We start from the raw sequence: 22556 nt of genomic DNA on the forward strand, positions 1-22556 counted from the left end.
GTGCTAAATGTGACACCCTAATTTAACCCTTTCAGTGCCAAACCTATTTTATTCTCGGTACCAACTATTTGCCAAGGGATGTTTTGGTCGCAGACGGTAGTAAACCCCCCCCAACCCCCACCCCCGGCCAAAAAACCCCCCCAAACTAGCATGCAATCTACTAAAAGAAAGTATATGTAAACCATCCTTTTCTGAAAGGAAAATGAACATACCATCCAATTATGACACTTTCACATGAATTTAATGACTCTGCAGTAGGAAAATTCCTACAGTGAAGCGGATTGAAATTTCCGTCCTGGGGCACTTTTTTACACACTGGAAGGGATGGAAATTTCCTTCCTGGGGCACTCAAAGGGTTAATATACTGTTGAATGGCCTGTTGATATTATTTGTCTATATTTGTCTGTGGTGTTATGGTCGTGTTGTGGTTTTATATCTATCTTCTATGGATGTTGCATGAGTAAGAATGTGGTTATTGTTTCTGTAGTTTACTTCAAGTTCATATTAAGCATTTAATGTCTTTTATGTACATATATATGACTTTTTGCTTCAGTAATGCTGATGAAGGTGGTGGGAGACCATCGGAATAATCAATCAGTCAATCAATCCATCCATCCGTCTATCAGTCAGTCAGCATCACTTTATCATTCCACATGGAAAATAAGTCATATAATCACAGGCACATTTTAAAAACATAAAATAATTATGCGCATTGTGAAAAGTGATTAAAAGTACTGTCTGGGTTCTCTTTAATGTACATTTTCTGTCTGGGTTCTCTTTGTCTAGGTTCTCTTTAATGTACAGCTTCTGTCTGGGTTCTCTTAAATGTACATTTTCTGTCTGGGTTCTCTTTAATGTACATTTTCTGTCTGGGTTACAGCTTCTGTCTGGGTTCTCTTTAATGTACAGCTTCTGTCTGGGTTCTCTTTAATGTGCAGCTTCTGTCTGGGTTCTCTTTAATGTACATTTTCTGTCTGGGTTCTCTTTAATGTACAGTTTCTGTCTGGGTTCTCTTAAATGTACAGCTTCTGTCTGGGTTCTCTTTAATGTACATTTTCTGTCTGGGTTACAGCTTCTGTCTGGGTTCTCTTTAATGTACATTTTCTGTCTGGGTTACAGCTTCTGTCTGGGTTCTCTTTAATGTACATTTTCTGTCTGGGTTACAGCTTCTGTCTGGGTTCTCTTTAATGTACATTTTCTGTCTGGGTTACAGCTTCTGTCTGGGTTCTCTTTAATGTACATTTTCTGTCTGGGTTCTCTTTAATGTACATTTTCTCTCTTGGTTCTCTTTTCAATCTGCAATCAGTGACATGTGTGACTGGACATTAAACAAAAGTTCCACTCCTCTTTTTTCAGCATTGCCTGTCACTTCCTGAATCAGCTGTTGGCGGACGAGGGTCTAAGGAACGCTGCAGTGTCAGCGACAGAAAGAACATCGTCATCCTCGGTGCCATCATCGTCATCATCATCATCATCAACGGGAGTGACGGCAGGGGGGAGCACCGGCCAGGGGCAGAAAGCGGCACCGCAGCTGCTGTTGTCACAGACGGACGTCGTGAAGTGTTGGTGGAGGTGTGTTCTTCTGATGCCTCAGTCGTCGTCGTCGCTGATGGAGCTGAGTCGGTGAGTGCTGTTTCGTTTTTGTGTTGTGTTGTGATGTATTCTACTGTGTTGTGTTGTGTTGTACTGTGTTGTATTTTACTCAGCTGTATCATGTATGTTGTATTGTACTGTGTTGTATTGTGTTTGTTTATGTTGTGTTAATTGTGCTGTGTTGTATTGTACTGTGTTTGTTGTGTTGTGTTGTACTGTGTTATGTCTACTGTGGTGTATTGTGTAAGTTATATTGTACTGTGTTGTTTTGTATTGTGTTGTTTTGTATTGTGTAGTGTTTATTGTGTTGTGTTGTATTGTACTGTGTTGTGTTGTGTTGTATTGTGTTTATTGTGTTGTATTTATTGTGTTGAGTTGTATTGTATTGTGTTGTGTTGTATTCTGTTGTATTGTGATGTGTTGTATTGTCACTAATTGTGTTGCATTTAGTTGTACTGCATTCTGTTGTATTTTGTTATGTTATGTTTTATTGTAATGTATTTCTTTTTATCAGAACAGATTTCTGTATGTGAGATTCAGGCTGCTTTCCTTGGGGAGATTGCCCCGCCACAGTGCAATGCTACCCATGCAATTTTTCTTTTCTTTTTGATGATCTGCAGCAAGTGTACTTTTTAAAATTTCATAGTCAGTTTTTCTACAGAATTTTGCTGGGGCCAACCCCTTTGTTGCCATAGGATCATTTATGCACACTAAATGTGTACTGCACAGTGCTTGCCATCTTATCTTAATGGTTTGTAACCCTGTCCATTTTGAAAAAGCATGGTTTGGTATTGGGGTATTTTTATAAGCTGACTTCTGTTCTCATTCAGCAGGATTTTTTTTTGCATGAAAATGTATATTTTCATTTGAATACTTTCTTGTTTTTTCTTTTTCAAAACATGGTTGGTGGTGGTGGTGTATTTTATCCTGATTCCCTGTAAACTGATTGTGAAATATTTGATGTTCATTTACAGTCACACGCACAGGCAACCACATGCATGCATGGACTTTACAAGAGGATGCACAGTGCAAGAACACACACACACACACACACACACACACACACACACACAGGCATACATTTTCTTGACACATACACACATTCTCAAACATGCAGATTCATGGTTCAAGTTTTATTTTCCTTTCACCCCTTTTTCAGATAGGAAGTATAACAAACCAAAAAACAGAACAATCATGAAAAACAACTAATAACTGAACTGTATTAAAAACACTCATGTAGCAAATATAATGTCAGATTCTCAAAGTACATACACATGTTCGAAGCATACTGAAATGTGAGTATGTTGAAGAAACAATAAAACCAAACACATGCACTCACACACACACACACACACACACACACACTCATGCGATATCATTAGTGCTACGGATCAAGAGACAAGCAAATTGCAAAAATACCTACTTTTTCACCAGTCCCTGAATGGGAGCAGTGTAAAGCTACCTTTGACATGGATTATACAGATTTATCCAAGAACCAGTCACCATTTTTGTTAAAACCTGAAGTGCTCTCCCATATAGAAAATCAATATTCTAATTATCTAAAAATATACACAGACGGATCTGTTCTAGAAGATGGTAATTCAGGAGTGGCTTTTGTAATTCCTTCATTTAGATTAGAAAAATTATACTATATTGGTAGACAATATTCCATTTTCACAGCTGAACTTATAGCCATACTTATGGCCTTAAATCATATTTCAGACATTCCGAAAACTGTCAGTGAAATTCTATTATGTGTAGACTCGAAGTCAGTATTAAAAGCTATAGAATCTCCAAATTCAAAGAAGCGAATAGAGATGACAATGGAAATAAAACATATTATTCACCAACTGACAAAACAGGGCATTAAATTAACTTTCTGTTGGGTACCTTCGCACTGTGGAATATCTTCAAATGAGTGGGTAGACCAAGCAGCTAGAAGAGCAGCACGTAATTTCGAAGGCGCAATACAACTTGACATCCAGTTAGATCTACATGAATACATTAGTTGTATAGAAAATGTCTCTAGAAATCGATTTAAGAAATTACTTATAGATTCAAATAATCAATATTACCAATGTTGTGTAAACACAAAGAATGCAGCTAATCCCAAACATTTTCTAAATTTGACACCAGCAGCACATTCAAGACAAATTACAAGTCTAATGTATAGAATTCGTTTAAATGCCTTTCGTACAAAATTTTCTAAAAATATAAAATGTGTATGCGGTAAGCAAATAACTGTAAGTCATCTACTCATTCATTGTCCGAGCATAAGACCGTTAATTCCTAAAGATGTAGTTGATGACTTTTCTTCCAATATTTCATTAGCCACTGAAAAGATTTTGAATGATTATTCATTGCTTAGAATGTTTTCGGAAATTTTAAACTCCAGTCCAGTTGGTATCCTCCTTTGATGTGTTATAATTAATGTTGTTATTTATATTTACATTGTTATAGGTTAATACTTGTTGATATGCATATACATATTCTCCTTCCCATGACACCTCATTCAATACACACCACAATCTCTTTAGACCTTTTTCTTATAATATACTTTTCCTCTGTTACATAACATGAATTTTTTTTTTTTTTTACACTAATATTCACATGCATTCCCTTTCCTTTATCCACTTCTTTACTCCTTTCCGTCTAAAAACACTTATAGTGAATAGACGTTAAACTGAAGATAAAACACACTCATGCTCACATACACGGTGTATTTCAGGCATGTGACGCTGCTGCCGGATATCAGCAGACTGTTGTCATGCCAACAAGAGGAGGTAACTCACAGCATGATGAAGGGACCGGTCAGCTGGAAACAGATGCTGAAAGCCATTGGTTCTCAGTTCTCTAAGGCTCAGGTTTGTGTGCCACACTCTTTTTTTTTTTTTCTGCCCTGCCGGTCCATCTCTCTCTCTCTCTCTCTCTCTCTCTATATATATATATATGTATATATATATATGTATATATATATATATTTTTTTTTTCTTATAGGAAACATTGAATGTCATCTTTTTCTGAAATTGAAGATTTTACCATTTTCTATTCTTTTTTGCACACGAGACATGCGAGTTGCCTGCTGGCATTAATTTTTTAAATATATTTTTTATCTTGTATGTTTGTTATATGATTTTGTGTATTATGTACGATTATGTTGTGTGCAGGTTCCTTTAAAAAAAATTAATTTTTTTATTAATTCTTTGGCAAGCAGTTGTCAATATCATTGGCAAGTCCAGCATTTTTGTGTATGAATATAACCTTAGACATGCCTGATTATCTGTTCCTGGTGTTTGGATTCCCTCCCCCCCCAACACCCCCCCCCCCCCCCTCTCTGTTTCTACAGGGTAGATGCTGACAAGTTTCAGCCCAGATAAAGCCCTGGGTGGTCGTCTGGGCTGTGAACAAAAACAATAAATAAATGGTGATAACGTTAGATCTCAGTGCACCATTTTAATGAGACAAATTTTGACAATAGAGCAGTGCTCAGGTGCAGGGCTCAGTGAGTTGAAGCGGTCATCAGTTTTGGTGCGCTCAGTTTGGTGAGATTATGGAATATGTCTAATGCTAGCGTCCATATCCTAAATATATTTCTGTTAATAATTACGATGTAATAATTAATTGCAATGTTTTAAAAGCGAATATGTGAAATGCTTTTATTTGAGAACGTATGTTTATTACTCTTGTTTAATCAAGTAAACCGTGTGTGTGGGGTGGATGGCGGGTGGGTAGGTGTGGGTGTGTGATTATTATCTGTTGTGGTTTTCCGCAATTTATCTTTATTCTTATCTTATCTGTCTATTATAATCAATGTACAATATAGTAGGCTATGCTTATAATTATATTCAAAATAATGTTTCTTAATTCTTTCTGTTTTTACATTAAGAATACCAGTTATTACGTGCAGTGTGTGGATGTATGTATGAAACGGTGTATGTGATATTTTTTACATTTGTGTCTTCGTAATATTCGTAAAAGCTGTTGTTGACTTTTACAGTTATGGTCCCCATGTTGTTTATTTGTCTTTGTTGTGGTAATGCACCTGACCAAATTTCTCCAGTTGGAGATAATAAAGTTATTCTTATTCTTATTCTTATCATGCATTTAGTTTCCTTATCTTTGTTCACGAACCAGTGATGTTCAGGTGTGTGTGTGTGTGAGTGAGCATTATTTTCTTGCATATACTTTTCGTTGAGACAGTAGCAGTGCCTTCATGCTGATTTTTACTGTTTTATTTACATGCTTATTTGGTGGTTTTTATTTATTTATTTAATTTTTTGTTTCTTTATTTTAGATAACCAATAACTGAAATGGAGAAGGTGAATAAACTGAAAGATTCTTGTTATCTTGTTTTCTTATTATTGTTGATACTTGGTCTTTATATAGCACATGTCTTCTGTCAGATACCAAGCTCTACATGCTTAACAAACACAGAGTCATTTACACAACAGGCTGTCTACATGGGTAGAGCTGCCTTTCTTTGCTTATCATTTGTTTACTATGTCATTCAGTCAGGTTTCAGTCATGCACTCGTGCACAAGCCCCCCACCCCTCCTCCCAGGCCCCAGCCCTCCCCCCCAGCCCCCTCTCCACACATGTACATTGGAGTGGATTTTGCAACAGAATTTTGCCAGGGACAGTTCTCTAGTTGCTGTTAGTTCTTTTACGTGCACAAAGTGCATGCTGCACGCAGAACCTCACTTTACGGTTTCAACCAAATGACTAGCATCCAGACCACCACTCAAGGTGGAGTTGGAATGGGAGAAAATTCTGGCATGTATGGGATTTGATCCCATACCCTCAGTTTCTCTCACATCCAAGGTGGACTCATTTCCACTAGGCCACCGTTCCACTCCACTGAAATTTAACATGTTTAAAATTGTTTAAATATTTTTTATCTGTTACAAAGATAACGACTATTTAAAAAAAAGAAAAAAGAGAGAGACTAATACAGGCTAATGTGACAGATGCAGATTTCTCCAAAAAGTTAGGTATGATATCTGTGCTGTTGATAGCTGTTGTGGTGTGCCCGATTTGAACAGAGAGATTACCCCTGATACAGGCATGGTATTTGTATTCAACCCTGCGCCTGCCTTAGAGGTGGGCTCCACTGATCACCATTCTCCGCCTGAGCCCAACTAGCAGGCGGGTGAAGAAACCTCTTTATTTAAACTGGTTCATCAGCCCATTATTAAGCATGAAACTGCTAGGTAAGAGAAGTGACTCCAACTTGAACTTCCTCGCCGGCACGGAAAGTTTCGATCCAAAAATCAAACGATAAGTGTGGTTTTTTATCTGGTTTTCTGTACCAGTATGGTAAAACATCAGAGGCTTACTACGCAGTAAGTGCTCAATGAAATTATGATGGACTCTTACAGTGAATTCTACCTAGATATATGATGATTTGATTTATAGTTCATACTATATATCTTTGGAAAGTGAAGGAGATGAAATTAGCAACCAGTCTAGACAAAGTGGGAGACATTTGAATCAGAAAGATAGTCCGCAATCTTCAACATTGACAGAAGCAGACATTTCACTTTTTCTGTTTTTAATTTAAAGCGAAAAGTAAACTATTGCATCCCTCATCTTGAGACTTCAGTAACTTGTGTCAAAATTTTATTTCAGTCATTATGTGAAGTTTGGTGGTTGTTGGTTCAGCGGTTGCTACAAATTTGTGCCTGAAGTAAAGGACCCCTTCCTGTTGATGTAGCCAGTCCCAAATATGCCAGGCTGGGAGGATTTCACAGGCAGAAAATCTTAAAGGGCTGAAAGTATTAATAGCTGTTGTGGTGTGTTCTGACTTCAACTGAGAGATTACAACTAACACAAGCATGGTATTTGTGCTGTTAATAGCTGTTGTGGTGTGCTCCAACTTCAACAGAGAGATTACAACTAATACAGGCATGGTATTTGCACTATCCTTAGCTGTTGTGGTGTGTTTCGATTTCAACAGAGAGATTACAACTATTACAGGCATGGTATTTGCACTGTCGATGTTGTGGTGCGTTCCGATTTCAACAGAGAATTTACAACTATTACAGGCATGGTATTTGCACTATCCCTCCCGAAACCTGGAGGGGGTCAGGCTGGTGTTCTCCTGACCCACTCCCGGGAGGGTCACTACCTTGTCGTGGTCGGGAGGCTTAGTGGCCAGTGATCGAGCGAGCTATGTCGGCGGGGGCATCAGTGCTTCTTGGGGTTTGGTGCTCTGGTCCCAGGTCTTAATTGACAGCCTACATAGCCATGGTAGCTGTTAGGGCTGAATAAGTGGTGGTTTTGTACTGATGCCCCTGATAGGGCTTCCCATGCCGAACAGGTCGTGAGTGAGGCCCAAACTAAATGTGACCCACTGTCCCTTTCGCTATTCTTTGTTCTTCTTTTTACCGCCTCTTTTCTGTCCTCAGCTCCCCATCAAGCCTTCTTTTCCACATTCTTTTTTTCTCTGCGGCCTTCTTTAGGCCCGCCGTGTTTGCCGTGCGGCGCGACCTGTGATGGAGGGGAATGAGATCCTGGGGATTGAGAGAGCACGCTGCTCTCAACACATCCCTTTGGCTCGGACCTCTCCTAAGACAGGCGGCACACATTGGCCCGTGTGTGTCAATCGGCTACCCCTTCGTGGGGCTGGGTCAAGACTGGCAGTTTAGTGGCTAACGAAGGTAACCCCCGTAGTGCTCGGCTCTCTGTCCCCGGGAGCTGGGCATGATCGGGGGGGAGCACGTTGGAGCTGGGCTGCTGGTTGTATATCCCTCCCGAAACCTGGAAGGGGTCAAGCTGGTGTTCCCTTGACCCTGGCCCCTAAGTTGGACCCCATGGTGGGTGGGTAAGGGAGGGATGAATTCACATTTTTCTTTCAACATGAATCCTAAACAAATACACCCCCCCAAACTCGGAAAAAGACGACGACAGGGAACGGACGACTCAGACTCTGAGTCGGAGGTCGTCGAGACCTCTGGTTTTTGGCCATCGTGGCTAGTGATGGAGGGCGCTGATGACGACAAGCCCTTGTCGGCTCTCAGCCCCTTCGCTGTCCAGAAGGGCTTTCAGTGCCTGGCAGGATCGCTCAGATCCATCAAGAGGCTGAGGAGCGGAGCGTTTTTAGTACAGACAGAATCCAAAAGACAGACACAGCTCCTTCTGAAGGCGACCACTTTCGTGGATAGGGCAGTGAAGATTTCCCCTCACAAAGGTCTCAACTGCTCTAAGGGAGTCATCAGATGCCCGGAGTTGAAAGGTGTGTCTGAGGCCGAGATCAAGAGCGAACTGTCCTCTCAGGGAGTGACCGATGTGTACAGGGTGACGGTGAGGAAGGGGTCGGACAGAGTCCCGACCAACACTTTCTTCCTCACCTTCTGCTGCCCGGATGTCCCCAAGGACATTCGGGTCGGATACCTGCTAGTTAATGTCAGCCTGTACGTACCGTCCCCTCTGAGATGCTTTAAGTGTCAGAAATTCGGACACGTGAGAGACAGATGTAAGGAGGAAGAGGCGTGTGGCACCTGTTCGAAGGCGGCGCACCAGGGCGATTGCGTCAGTGCAGCCCTGTGTGCGAACTGCGGAGGTGGCCACCCGTCCTCATCGAAGGACTGCCCCGCCTGGAAGAAAGAAAAACAAATTCAAAAAGTCAAGACAGAACAGAAAATTTCCTTCTTTGAGGCAAGGAAACAGGTGGAGGCCGCGTCGCCTAGGACGTCGTATGCCTCTGTCGTCAGATCCGGGACGGTGGACGTCGCGGTCCAGACGACGTCCACAGGAACGCAGACGGACGACTTAACCGCCTCGTCGGAACCGTTGGCCTTGGGTGGAGGCGCTGTGTCCACCCCTTCCCATCCTGCGCGGCAGTCCTCAGGGGCTGCTGGGCGGGAGAGAAAAGCCTCGGGCGGAGGCACGTTGTCCGCCTCCCGCCCCACCCCACCCCCCGGGCCCCCTCGCCCCGCCTCTCGTCTGCCTGGCCCTCGGGCTGGCGGAAGTGGCCGGAAGCCCCCCGCACCTCCAAAACTCAAGGAGGGGAGGGCTGCGGCCACGGCGGGATCGGGAGGGGCCGAGGTGGTGGATATTCCGACCCGGTCGGAACCCGAAAAATTTATGTCAAAGAACAAATATTCCATCCTGGCGGACCTTGAGCCACCACAAGTGGAGGAGCAGGGGGGTAGCGATGGAATAGGCTGCTGCTTTAATTTTTTTTTTTTTTTTTTTAAAAAAAAACCTTTTTAATGGCAGTGATCCACTGGAATATCCGGGGATTCCATGCCAACTTCCAGGAACTCCAGCTGCTTTGTCGTGCTTTGAAACCTTCAGTGCTGGCACTGCAGGAGACTCTGCAAAGAGATGGCAAGGTTTTATCTCTCTCTGGTTTTAACTCCGTTTTTAAACCCGCTCAACCGAAGCAAGAGGGGTTGACGGGAGGTGTCGCTCTTTTTATTCGAAAGTCCCTTTTATACAGTACAGTTCTTTTAAGCACCCCTTTACAGGCGGTGGCAGTCAGAGTCACGCTCGAGAAAACCATCACTGTCTGCTCTCTCTACCTTCCCCCTTCCGTCCGTGTTCTGAGGCAGGACCTCATGAACCTGGTCGACCAGCTCCCACGTCCGTTTTTACTGTTGGGCGACTTCAACGGACACTCCCCGCTCTGGGGAAGTGAGATGACATCAGCCCGAGGTCTTCTCTTAGAAAACCTTCTCTCTGACATGGAATTGTGTTGTCTTAACGACAAGTCTCCCACTTACCTGCATCTGTCCTCTGGAAAGCTCTCGTGTTTAGATCTGTCGGTCTGCGATCCATCGTTGGTCCTGGACTACGAGTGGAAAGTGCACGACGATCTGCACGGGAGTGACCACTTTCCTGTCATCCTCCGCCCCACAGATGGAGAAGGTGACTCTCTGCCTGACCGCCTGTACTACGACAAAGCAGACTGGAGTTTTTTTACCACCAAGATAAGAGCTGAGCTGCAGGAAGAAACAGTATTGAAAAGCAAGGACCCTGCTGACGCTCTGACTCGGATCGTTTTAGATTGCGCCAAAGCAGCAGTCCCATCGTCTACCTCCAAGCCTCGGGTCCCTAGAACGCCCTGGTTCAACGCGGAATGTCGGGAGGCCCGCAAGTCTCGGAAGAGAGCGCAGCGACGCGTCTTTCGGAGACCGGAGTCCGATAGCGTTCGAACCCATCAACAGCTGAGGGCGAAAGCCAGGTATGTTTTTAAAAAGAGCCAGAGGAAGTCTTGGAGAGATTTCTGCTCTTCCTTAACCTCCAACACACCCAAGAAGAAAGTGTGGAGGGTTTTAAAAAGAATTAAGGGCAAAAACGCATGCCCGACCTTCCACCATCTTAAACTTTCAGACGCTCTGGTCACAGAGAAGAAAGCAGTTGCCAATTTGCTTGCCTCCACAATAGAACAGAACTCGAGATCTGCTAACAAATCTGCTCGCTTTCTTAAAACCAAAAACCTGTCAGAAAAAACACCATGTAACTTCTTTTCCGACAACACAGAGAATTACAACCTTCCTTTCACAATGAACGAACTTAAATCTGCCCTTCAGACCTGTACGGATTCCTGTCCAGGAATGGACGAAGTCCATTATAAACTCCTAAAGCACCTTCCCCAAACCTGTCTGGACACCCTGCTTAAAGTTTATAACCACATCTGGGTCACAGGCTTCTTCCCACCCTCCTGGCGGAAAGCCCTCATAATCCCGCTGCCGAAACCGGGAAAAGACCCCTCGAACCCCTCCAACTACCGCCCAATTGCACTGACCAGCTGCGTCTGCAAACTGATGGAGAAGATGGTCAACGGTAGACTGATGTGGAAACTAGAGACCGACGGCCTTCTGGCGAAGGAACAGTGCGGTTTCCGCAAGCATCGCTCTACCGTTGACCATCTGGTTCGTCTGGAAACCACGATAAGAAATGCTTTCGTCAACAAACAACATGTGGTGGCCATATTTTTTGACCTGGAGAAAGCTTACGATACCACGTGGAAATTTGGTATTCTTTCCGACTTGCACAAGCTCGGCTTCCGAGGACACCTGCCTCAGTTTATCCACAATTTTTTACAAGACAGACAATTCCAGGTGAGAGTCGGCACCCACCCTGTCCGACATTCACGAGCAGGAGCTGGGTGTCCCGCAGGGGAGCATCCTGTCGCCTGCTCTGTTCAGTATCAAAATTAATGACATCGTTCAATCCGTTCAGAAAGGATCGGACAGCTCGCTGTTCGTGGATGATTTTGCTTTATATGCAACCGGCAGCACGTACGCCAGCATCCAGCGACGGCTTCAGCTCTGCGTCAACAAAATCCAGTGTTGGGCAGAGGAGAATGGCTTCACATTTTCGTCCTCCAAAACTGAATGCATCCACTTTCATAATTTTCGCCAATTCTATCAGGACCCTGAAATCCGTCTGGGAACATCCACCATCCCGGCGGTCAAGGAAGCCAGATTTCTAGGGGTCGTCTTCGATCAGAAGCTGAATTTTCTCAGCCACATTAAACAGCTGAAAATATCTTGCCTAAAAGCCCTGAACATCATCCGAGTTGTGGCACACACGAACTGGGGTGCTGATAAGAGGACTCTCTTGCACCTCTACAGAGCCCTGGTCCGGTCCAAACTGGATTATGGAAGTGTTGTATACGGCTCGGCCAGACCGTCCTACCTGAAACTGTTGGACCCTGTACACCACCAAGGGCTCCGTCTCAGCTTGGGTGCTTTCCGCACCACCCCTGTGCACAGCCTGTATGCAGAGGCGGGGGAACCGCCTCTTTCCAACCGCAGACTGAAGCTGACCCTGAACTATTATTTGAAATTGTTTTCGGAACCTACAAACCCTGCTTACGATGCTGTATTCAACAACCCTTTCGATAAGAAATTTACAGACAACCCAAACTGCATACCTCCTCTCGGACTCCGCATTCAGCCGCACTTGGAAAATGCCGATCTGGATGTCGGTGGCATCTCAGATTTCTCTAAGTTCCCTGACAGCCCCCCGTGGACCTTTACAACACCTGAGGTCCGATTTGATCTGGCCTCGTACCGTAAGGACACCACCAGTTCTCTGGCCTACAGAACCTACTTTTCGGAACTGTGCCACAAATTCCCCACCTTTCAAGGCATCTTCACTGACGGTTCCAAGTCAGAGGACGGAGTCGCCGCATCTGCGTTCTGTCCCGCCTTTCCTGACCGGCCCTCAACAGAACACATCCTGTCTGACAGCTCGGTATACACCGCGGAACTGACTGCACTGGTCCTGGGGTTAAAAATGGTTCTCTCTTCCAAACAGAAGAGATTCATGATCTTTTCCGACTCCTTATCAGCCCTGGAGGCGATCGCCTGCAGGAATATCACTCATCCCAAACTGCTGGAATTTTATGAAACTTTTACTCTCGCAACGAAGAAAGGATACGAGGTTGTGTTGGCCTGGGTTCCCGGACATGTTGGCATTCGTGGTAACGAAAGGGCGGACCTGCTGGCCAGGAACGCTGTAAAGAAAGAATTGTCCAGATCCTTGGTACCCTATACAGACATGAAGCGGAAGGTCAATTCTTACGTTAAAGATCTTTGGCAAGAGAAATGGAACACCCAGATAGACAACAAGCTCTTCCAGATCCGTCCGGACCTGGGGGAGACCCTCCCTTCGGGGGTGAAGAACAGAAAGGAGGAATCTGTGCTGTGCAGACTGCGTACGGGGCACACTTTTTTTACTCATTCTTACTTGTTGAAGGGGGAGGAGGCCCCTCGATGCGTTCCCTGTGACGAGCCTCTCACCGTGAAACACGTGCTCCTTGACTGTTGGGATCTGCATGACGTTAGACGCAGACATTACACGGCGGTTTCTTTGAAGACTTTGTTTCGTGATGTCCCTCCGTGGGCGCTGATGGACTTCTTAAAAGAAGTGAACCTTTTTAACCAGATTTGAAGGTTTTAAACTATGGAAGTTTTTTTTTAAACTTTGGAGTGGAAAGTTTGAAGTGGTGACTCGTTTTAATTGGTTGTTTTTTTAGCCTTGTAGTAGTAATTGACGCGGCGATAGCCTTGAGATGGCCTTAGTGGTCGGCGAGGCTCTAAGCACCATAATTTCATTTCATTTCATTTGCACTATCGATAGCTGTTGTGGTGTGTTCCGATTTCAACAGAGAGATTACAACTATTACAGGCATGGTATTTGCACTATCGATAGCTGTTGTGGTGTGTTCCGACTTCAACAGAGAGATTACAACTATTACAGGCATGGTATTTGCACTATCGATAGCTGTTGTGGTGCGTTCCGATTTCAACAGAGAATTTACAGCTATTACAGGCATGGTATTTGCACTATCGATAGCTGTTGTGGTGTGTTCCGATTTCAACAGAGAGATTACAACTATTACAGGCATGGTATTTGCACTATCGATAGCTGTTGTGGTGTGTTCCGACTTCAACAGAGAATTTACAACTATTACAGGCATGGTATTTGCACTGTCGGTAGCTGTTGTGGTGTGTTCCAATTTCAACAGAGAGATTACAACTATTACAGGCATGGTATTTGCACTATCGATAGCTGTTGTGGTGTGTTCCGATTTCAACAGAGAATTTACAACTATTACAGGCATGGTATTTGCACTATCGATAGCTGTTGTGGTGTGTTCCGATTTCAACAGAGCCTGTTGGACAAGCAGAAGCTCAGGGGTCAGGTGATGCCCTATTTCGCCGACAGCACCCACCAGGTGGCAGCAGTGGTGCGATCCTCGGGCCCCGCGGAGACGCTGCACAACGTGTATCGTGTGCTGGGGTCGCTGCTCAAGTACTGCTCTCCGCTTCTCTACCTACAGGTGGTTTGTTTCTCCTTCTTCTTTGTTCATGGGCTGCAACTCTCACGTTCACTCGTATGTACACGAGTGTGCTTTTACATGTATGACCGTTTTTACCCTGCCATGTAGGCAGCCATACTCTGTTTTTGGGGATGGTTTGTTTCACTTCAGCAGACTGTTCTGCCAGTACAACTTTGTGCCTAACATTATGTTCGCAGTTTTTTTCAGCAAAGTATGAAAATACGCAACACTGAGTAAAAGGATGCCTCCAAAAAAAGAAAGAAAAAAAAGAAAAGTAAAAAAAAAAAAAAAGTGTAGCTGTGTGCGTGGAGGGGTGGATGAGATGTTTGCAGAATTAAAAGGTAAACAAGAAAAAAACTATGTCAAGCAACTATAACTATGCATGTTTGTGTATGTGGGTGCATGCATATGTGTGTGTGAGAGTGAAAGGCTGAAGTGTGTGTGTGTGTGTGTGTGTGTGTGTGCTTGTTTGTGTGTGAGTGCTATATAAGTATCTGTATTCATGATTATTATCAACCCTGATGTAATGTGTTATGTTTGATATTATGTCTTTTTTTTTTTTAAAGCACCTAAAGCAGTTTTCTGGATAGTGTGATGTAGAAATATCCATTATTATAAGCTGCATTAATTTATGTACTGTGTTAAGATTGATATTATGTGTTTTGTAAAGCACCTAGAGCAGTTTTCTGGACAGAGTAGCAATATAACCATACATTACTGTTGTTATTGTACATTACTGTTGTTATTGTTATTATTATTATTATTGTTATCATATTGTTGTTGCTCTGCTGGTCAGGCATCTGCTTAGCAGATGTGGTGTTAGCGTATATGGAATTGTCCAAACGCAGTAACGCCTCCTTGAGAAACTGAACTGAACTGCTGTTGTTCACAAGTTTATTTTATTTTATTTTATTTTATTTTTTTCCTAAGGCCTGACTAAGCATGTTGGGTTACGCTGCTGGTAGGCATCTGCTTGGCAGATGTGGTGTAGCGTATATGGATTTGACCGAATGCAGTGATGCCTCCTTGAGCTACTGATACTGATACTGATAATGTTCACCAGTCCAAGCCGTGCCCGTTGCCAGAGATCATCAAGAGTCTGATCCTCCCTCCCTCTGTCTTCAACACTGACCGCCCCCTCAACCCCCACGTTCTGGCTGCACTTAGGGACACGCTTCATCTGGTGAGCACTGATCCTGTTTCTTTTTGTTTTCTGCGGTCTTCATTTTTCTTTGTGTCTTTGGAGGAAGGTGGCAGAATGGTTAAGACGCTCAGCTGCCAGTACGGAGAGTCCGTGATGGTGTGGGGTCGAATCCAGCTCGCCCCCTTTCTCCCACGTTTGACTGGAAAATCAAACTGAGCGTTTAGTCTTTCGGATGAGACGATAAACCAAGGTCCTGTGTGCAGCGTGCACTTGGCGCACTGAAAAAGAACCCACGGCAATGAGAGTGTTGTCCGCTGGCAAAATTATGTAAAAAGAAATCCACTGTGATAGGTACACGAATATACAAGCATTCACTCAAGGCCTGACAAGCGCGTCGGGTTATGCTGCTGTCAGGCATCTGCCCAGCAGATGTGTAGTGTATATGGATTTGTCTGAATGCAGTGATGCCTCTTTGAGAAACTGAAACTGAAGCTGTGTCTTTGCCATGTGTGTATCACAGGTTCTTCTTGAGTTTCAGACAATTTGAAAATGATCGTTTTCAGTTTTATCAGCACCTTGTTAAAACCTTTTTTTTTTTTTTTTTTTTTTTTTTCCAGAGTGGGACTTGGCTATGAAAATTTATGAACAACAGTTTTTTTTTTATGTATGTGTGTTGGAGTGTAGGAATTGTTGCATCAAGAGTATGTTTCTTCATGGGTTTTGAAAACTATTGCTTTTGTAATACACATGATCATATTTTTATGACTTTTTGATGGCTCTTTTTCTTTTTTGAATATGTTTCTACTTCATCTTACGTGCTTAATCAATTCATAAAGCGTTTAGAGCTTGCCTCTGCTTGAATTGTAATGCGATATAGAAATAGATTATCACTATCATTGTCCATGTTATCATTATCATCATCATCATCATCATTCTTCTGGTTCTTGTTCTCATTGATATTATTATTATTATTGATATCATCATATTGATATTATTATTATTATTGATATCATCATTATTCTTCCAGTATCTGGAAGGCCTTGGACGTCTGGACTATCACCGGGATTCCTTCATCCAGCGTCAAGTGCGCAGCATTGTCACCCAATTTCTCCCACGCTTTCCTCTGGTGTGTATAACTATAGTATGATAAAGTAATCATATAGCACTGAACCTTGTACAGAGACAAATCAAAGCGCTTACACACCAAGTCATACACATGACCCTTTCCTCTGGTGTGCAGAATATGACAAACTATTAGCACTGAATCTTGTTATTTACATGACACCCTTTTTCTTGTGTGTATAGATATAATATGATTTAAGAATTTATATGACTTGTGCAGAGACAAATCAGAGCGCTTACAGCACACCAAGTCATTTATATGACACTTTCCTCTGTGGTGTATAGCTATGATATAATAAAGTATTTATATTGCAGTGAATTTTGTGCAAAGACAGATCAAAGCATTTACATGGCAAGTCATTTACATTATGCGCTTTCCTCTGCTTGTATGTTTGTAATGTAATACAGTATTCATTTTACGCTGAATCTTGTGCAGAGACAATTCAAAGCACTAACTTGCCAAGTCATTCACATGACCTTTTCTTCTGGTGTGTATGATCTGACAAAGTGCTAATATAGCGCTGATCAGTATCAGTATCAGTAGCTCAAGGAGGCGTCACTGCGTTCGGTCAGATCCATATACGCTACACCACATCTGCCAAGCAAATGCCTGACCAGCAGCGTAACCCAACGCGCTTAGTCAGGCCTTGAGAAATAGCGCTGAGTTTTTGTTCAGAGACAAATCAAAGCGTTTACAAAGCAAGTCGTTTGCATAACACGCGTTCCACTGGTGTGTGTAGTTATAATCTAATAAAGTATTCATATAGCATTGAATCTTTTGCAGTAACAAATCAATTACATCCCAAGTCATTTACATGGCACTCTTTCCTCTGGTGTGTATAGTTAAAATATAATGCTTAATATTATGCAGAAACAGTTCAGAGTGTTTACACACCAAGTCATTCACACGCATGTACAGCTCTGAATTGTCTCTGCATAAGATTCGGTCGCTGTTCAGGTTCTTGCACTGTCATTTGTTCCAATGTAATGTTGATGTCAAAATAGTTCAGACGAGTGAGGAGGGGAAGGTGGCAGAATGGTCAAGAGTGTCTGTGAGGGTCTGGGTTCGATTCATGCTCTTGCCCTTACTCTCAAGTTGGACTGGTAAATCAAACCGCGTGTTTAGTCATTTGGATGAGACGATACACCAAGGTCCTTGATGCAGCACGTACTTGTTGCACTGAAAAAGAACCCATGCCAACAAAAATGTTGTCCTCTAGCAATACTCTGCAGAAGAAATCCACTCTGATAGACAGATATATGTATAAGCATACTCTAAAGGCCTGGATAGCATATTGGGTTAATCTGCTGGTCAGGCGTCTGTCTGGCAGATGTGGTGTAGTGTATATAGATTTGTCCGAAGGCTGTGACACCTTGAGAAACTGAAACGAAAACACATTCTTTTGGGGCTAGCTATGGGGTCACCCTCCTACTTTCTTGTTGGTTTTATTCTTTCTTTTTCAACCCCCCCCCTTTCCCCCCAACCCCCGAATTGTTTTCTGATATCAATAACCAGATACATGATTGTTGTTGATACTGATAACCATATACATGATTGTTGTTGATTCAATAACTAAATACATGATTGTTGTTAATATCAGTAACCAAATACATGATTGTTGTTAACATCAGCAACCAGATACATGATTGTTGTTGATATCAGTGAGCAAATACATGATTGTCATTGATGTCAGTAACCAAAGACATGATTGTTGTTGATGTCAGTAACCAAAGACATGATTGTTGTTGATATCAATAAGCAAATACATGATTGTTGTTGATGTCAGTAACCAAATACATGATTGTTGTTGATGTCAATAACCAAATAAATGACTGTTGTTGATGTCTTTTAGCAAATACATGATTGTTGTTGATGTCAGTAACCAAAGACATGATTGTTGTTGATATTAATAAGCAGATACATGATTGTTGTTGATATCGGTAACCAAATACATGATTGTTGTTTGTATCAGTAACCAAATACATGATTGTTGTTTGTATCAGTAACCAAATACGTGATTGCTTTTGAAATAAATAATCAGATACATGACTGTTGTTATATGAATAACCAAATACATAATTGTTGTTGATGTCAGTAACCAAATATATATTGTTGATGTCAATAACCAGATACATGATTGTTGTTGATGTCAATGATGATTGTTGTTGATGTCGATAACCAAATACAAGGTTCGAATTTAACTCTTTTTTTTGGAGTGCCAGTCGGGCACTCTGAACAAAGCATTTGAGTGCCCAATTGTGGTTTTGGTTTTGGGTGCCAGCCTATTAAAATGAAATAAAATCATCCTTTGTTTCAACGGTGTACCAAGGAAAATCTTTCTGCTAGGCATCATTGTACACATGCTGGTGCTTTGATTCGTACTCCTGCTGTTTATTCTTTTTGTCATCCTGAGCTTTCGTCTCTGTTTCGGAAGCCTTTCTTTTAACATTGAAAATGGGATACATCGTTCGTCACTGACGCGCCATGAACATCAACATCCGATTGCGCATGTGCACAGATGCTGCTCTGCGAAGTGAGCTGCAGCAGACGACAGTTTACATTGCGATCAACCTCGTTCGATCTTGCTTTCTTGGTGTGTCTTTTATTGTTTTAATTAATTTTCTTTCTCCTCTATCAATTTTTGATTGCCAACTGGGCACTTTCGGCAGAAAATTTGCATGCCTGAGCCAACTTTTCGTAGCATTTGCATCCAGGCACCAGCTAAATTCGAGCCCTGAAATACATATTGTTGTTGATGTCAGTAACCAAATGCATGATTGTTGTCAATATCAATAACCTAATACATGTTGTTGATGTCAATAACCAAGTACATGATTGTTGCTGATGTCAATAACCAAATACATGATTGTTGTTGATATCAATAACCAAATACATGTTGTTGATGTCAATAACCAAATACATGATTGTTGTTGATATCAATAACCAAATACATGTTGTTGTTGATGTCAATAACCAAATATGTGATTGTTGTTGATATCAATAACCAAATACATATTGTTGTTGATATCAATAACCAAATACATATTGTTGTTATGTCAATAACCAAATACATGTTATGTCAAAAACCAAATACATGATTGTTGTTGATGTCAATAACCAAATACTTGACAGTTGTTGATATCAATAACCAAATACCGTAAAGTTTGGTCTATTGAGCGCACTGGTATATAAGTCGCACCCACTAAATTTAGGAAAAAATTTAACTTCATACATAAATAAGCCGCACTGGCTTATAAGCCGCACAGAAAAGCTATCAATACTTTAGGTTATGAAATAAACACAAGCGGGAACAAAACAAAGAAAAGCAAGCGAAAATACTGCTAGTGCCACAAAAAAATAAAAAAATGAACACAACGAAAATAAGATCCATAATTTAGGGATAGTCACATTTATTCAACGTCATCCTGCCAACTGAATCCACTGAAATCTTCGTCTTCAGTATCGTTAAAATCCTCAAATAAGCATCATCATTGTATAAGCCGCAGAGGTTAAAGCATGGGTAAAAAGTCACGGCTTATAGACCGAACTTTACGGTACATATTGTTGTTATGTCAATAACCAAATACATGATTGTTGTTTCAGAGTGTGGTGGATGTCTACAGTCATCCTGTTTTGGTGAGTGGCTGCTGGTTTTTACCCCTTTTTTATTTTTAATACATTTTTGTGTGCATTTTCTTCTTTTTCCTCCTCTTCTTCTTCTTCCTCTTCTTTTTCTTCTTTGTCTTCTCCTTCTTCTTCTTCTTATTGAAACTTACGTAGTGCCTGTTTTTGGTCAGAGACTGACGGGCGCAATAGCCGAGTGGTTAAAGCGTTGGACTGTCAATCTGAGGGTCCCGGGTTCAAATCACGGTGATGGCGCCTGGTGGAGATTTTTACGATGTCCCAGGTCAACACATGTGCAGACTTGCTAGTGCCTGAACCCCCTTCGTGTGTATATGCAAGCAGAAGATCAAATACGCACGTTAAAGATCCTGTAATCCATGTCAGTGTTCGGTGGGTTATGGAAACAAGAACATACCCAGCATGCACACCCCTGAAAACGGAGTATGGCTGCCTACATGGCGGGGTAAAAACGGTCATACACGTAAAAGCCCACTTGTGTGCATACGAGTGAACGCAGAAGAAGAAGAAGAAGTCAGAGACCAAGCTCCAGGTGTAAGCACAGTCTTTTTGCACAGCAGGCGCCTGGATTGCACCAACTGACTGCTGGCTTTAGGCTCTCATGTCATTTGTTTCCTTTGTTATTCAGTTCAGCTTCAATCACACACGCACACACAAACACGAGTATATTTTTCACGCAAGTTTCTGCATTTCTCAGCCTGGGTGACACTGGGATTTGATAATATAGTAACAATAATCATTGCATACATTATGGGATATATTATGAGAGTACAGCCTGTCAAGTAGTTTCATACCAAAATGGACCCCCATAATTTTTTTCTTCATCATAATTTGGCATTATTATTATTATTATTTTTCTTATTACTGTTGCATCTGCTTTTTTTTTTCATTATCCATTTGTCATTTGTCTTCTGTTTATCTTCCATTTGATCATATTTTAATATACTTACTTATATGTTTATTTTGCTTAATTGCTTTTTTTTCCATTTTGTGCTTATGTTTTATGCAAACTTACGGTAGGCTCTCAAGGCCAAAGCAGTATGTTGAGCTTATGTGTAGGTCAGGCATTTGCCTTAGAAAAAAAAAAGAAGAAAAATTTTTCACACAGATGTGGTGTAATACATATGGATCAGTCAGCTCTCTTTGACACCTTGTGAAACTGAAACTAAAGCATTATCCATCTGTACTTACTTTTCAGAAACTGCTGGGAAGATTGCCGCATCAAACCACGTTCACAGATCCAGATTTCCATCGTTTTGTGGCGGACATTGCCATTGAAAACTTGAAGAAAATCAACAGTTCTACGGCCGGCGAAGTGGTCTCTGTGTTGAAAATGTGCCACACATGTTCGTAGCTTCGTGGATTGTCAATTATAACCTTTTGACTGCTGCTGACAAGTATGCTCATCAATGAAGGGGCATGGGATAAAGCAGAGTATCTAGATCAGCATGTCAGTCACCACTCTGTTGACGCAATCTGTGTGGATCAGAAAAGAACAAGCCGGCTAAAACTCTGAACAGTTTGATTACGGAACAGTCTGATTACGGATCTTTCCCTTCAGACCCTGCAGACTATTTTGTTGTCGGTGTTGGATGAGTTCAGCCATTTGTATGGAGGTCAGGGGTGGGTTGCATGAGCGAACTTTGCAGCACTACCATAAAGTTCGATCTATAGAGCGCACTGGTATATAAGCTGCAGCCACTAAATTTTGAAAAAAATTGAACTTCATACACACATAAGCCGCACTGGCTTATAAGCCGCACTTTACACATACCACAAAAAAAAAAAAAAAGAGAGGAGCTTTTCAACTCTTGGACAGTACCGGCTACTTCACCTCAATAATTTTACCATCAATATTTCCTTCATTAACACCATAACTGCTCGGCTTTAGTGAACTGGAATTAGTATGGCATGAATCTGAAATGCAACTGCAAAAACTACTACTTGTGTGTGTGTATTTTTAAGCAGTGTAATACAATTTGCTGAGCAAAAATAATTTCCACGGCTTATACCTTCTTCGACGCGTTCCTCCACAGGGCCAGTGAGCTGTGGGAACAGCGTCCAGTTATTCAGGACATGGGGTCTCCTTCCTCTGTCCCACCTGGCCTCTTCACCGACCAGAGGTTAAACGCTTTTGCCAATAGGGTAGCATCTGGTCTCACGGCAGCTGCAGACACAGCTACCAGCCTTCACTTCAATACTGTGCTAGCGCGGCGTGATGCCATTCTCTGCCTCTCTAACATTCCTGTGGAGGA

The 22556-nt window shown here is 42.1% G+C and overlaps 1 protein-coding gene across 2 annotated transcripts in view; it reads left to right on the plus strand.

Annotated features, from left to right (window-relative positions):
• Positions 1 to 22040, plus strand: part of LOC143298241 (protein MMS22-like) — a 55664-nt gene extending 33624 nt beyond the window's left edge. For both annotated transcript variants that reach the window (XM_076611056.1, XM_076611054.1), the window contains exons 25-31: positions 1357 to 1623; positions 4322 to 4457; positions 14222 to 14392; positions 15456 to 15575; positions 16564 to 16662; positions 20263 to 20295; positions 21500 to 22040. In XM_076611056.1, coding sequence (XP_076467171.1) covers positions 1357 to 1623; positions 4322 to 4457; positions 14222 to 14392; positions 15456 to 15575; positions 16564 to 16662; positions 20263 to 20295; positions 21500 to 21655 — 982 coding nt within the window. In that variant the 3' untranslated portion in view covers positions 21656 to 22040. The remainder of the gene's footprint in view (positions 1 to 1356; positions 1624 to 4321; positions 4458 to 14221; positions 14393 to 15455; positions 15576 to 16563; positions 16663 to 20262; positions 20296 to 21499) is intronic.
• The last annotated feature ends 516 nt before the right edge of the window (positions 22041 to 22556 follow it).

This window comes from Babylonia areolata, chromosome 23, assembly GCF_041734735.1.
Source record: "Babylonia areolata isolate BAREFJ2019XMU chromosome 23, ASM4173473v1, whole genome shotgun sequence".
NCBI classification, from domain to species: domain Eukaryota; kingdom Metazoa; phylum Mollusca; class Gastropoda; order Neogastropoda; family Buccinidae; genus Babylonia; species Babylonia areolata.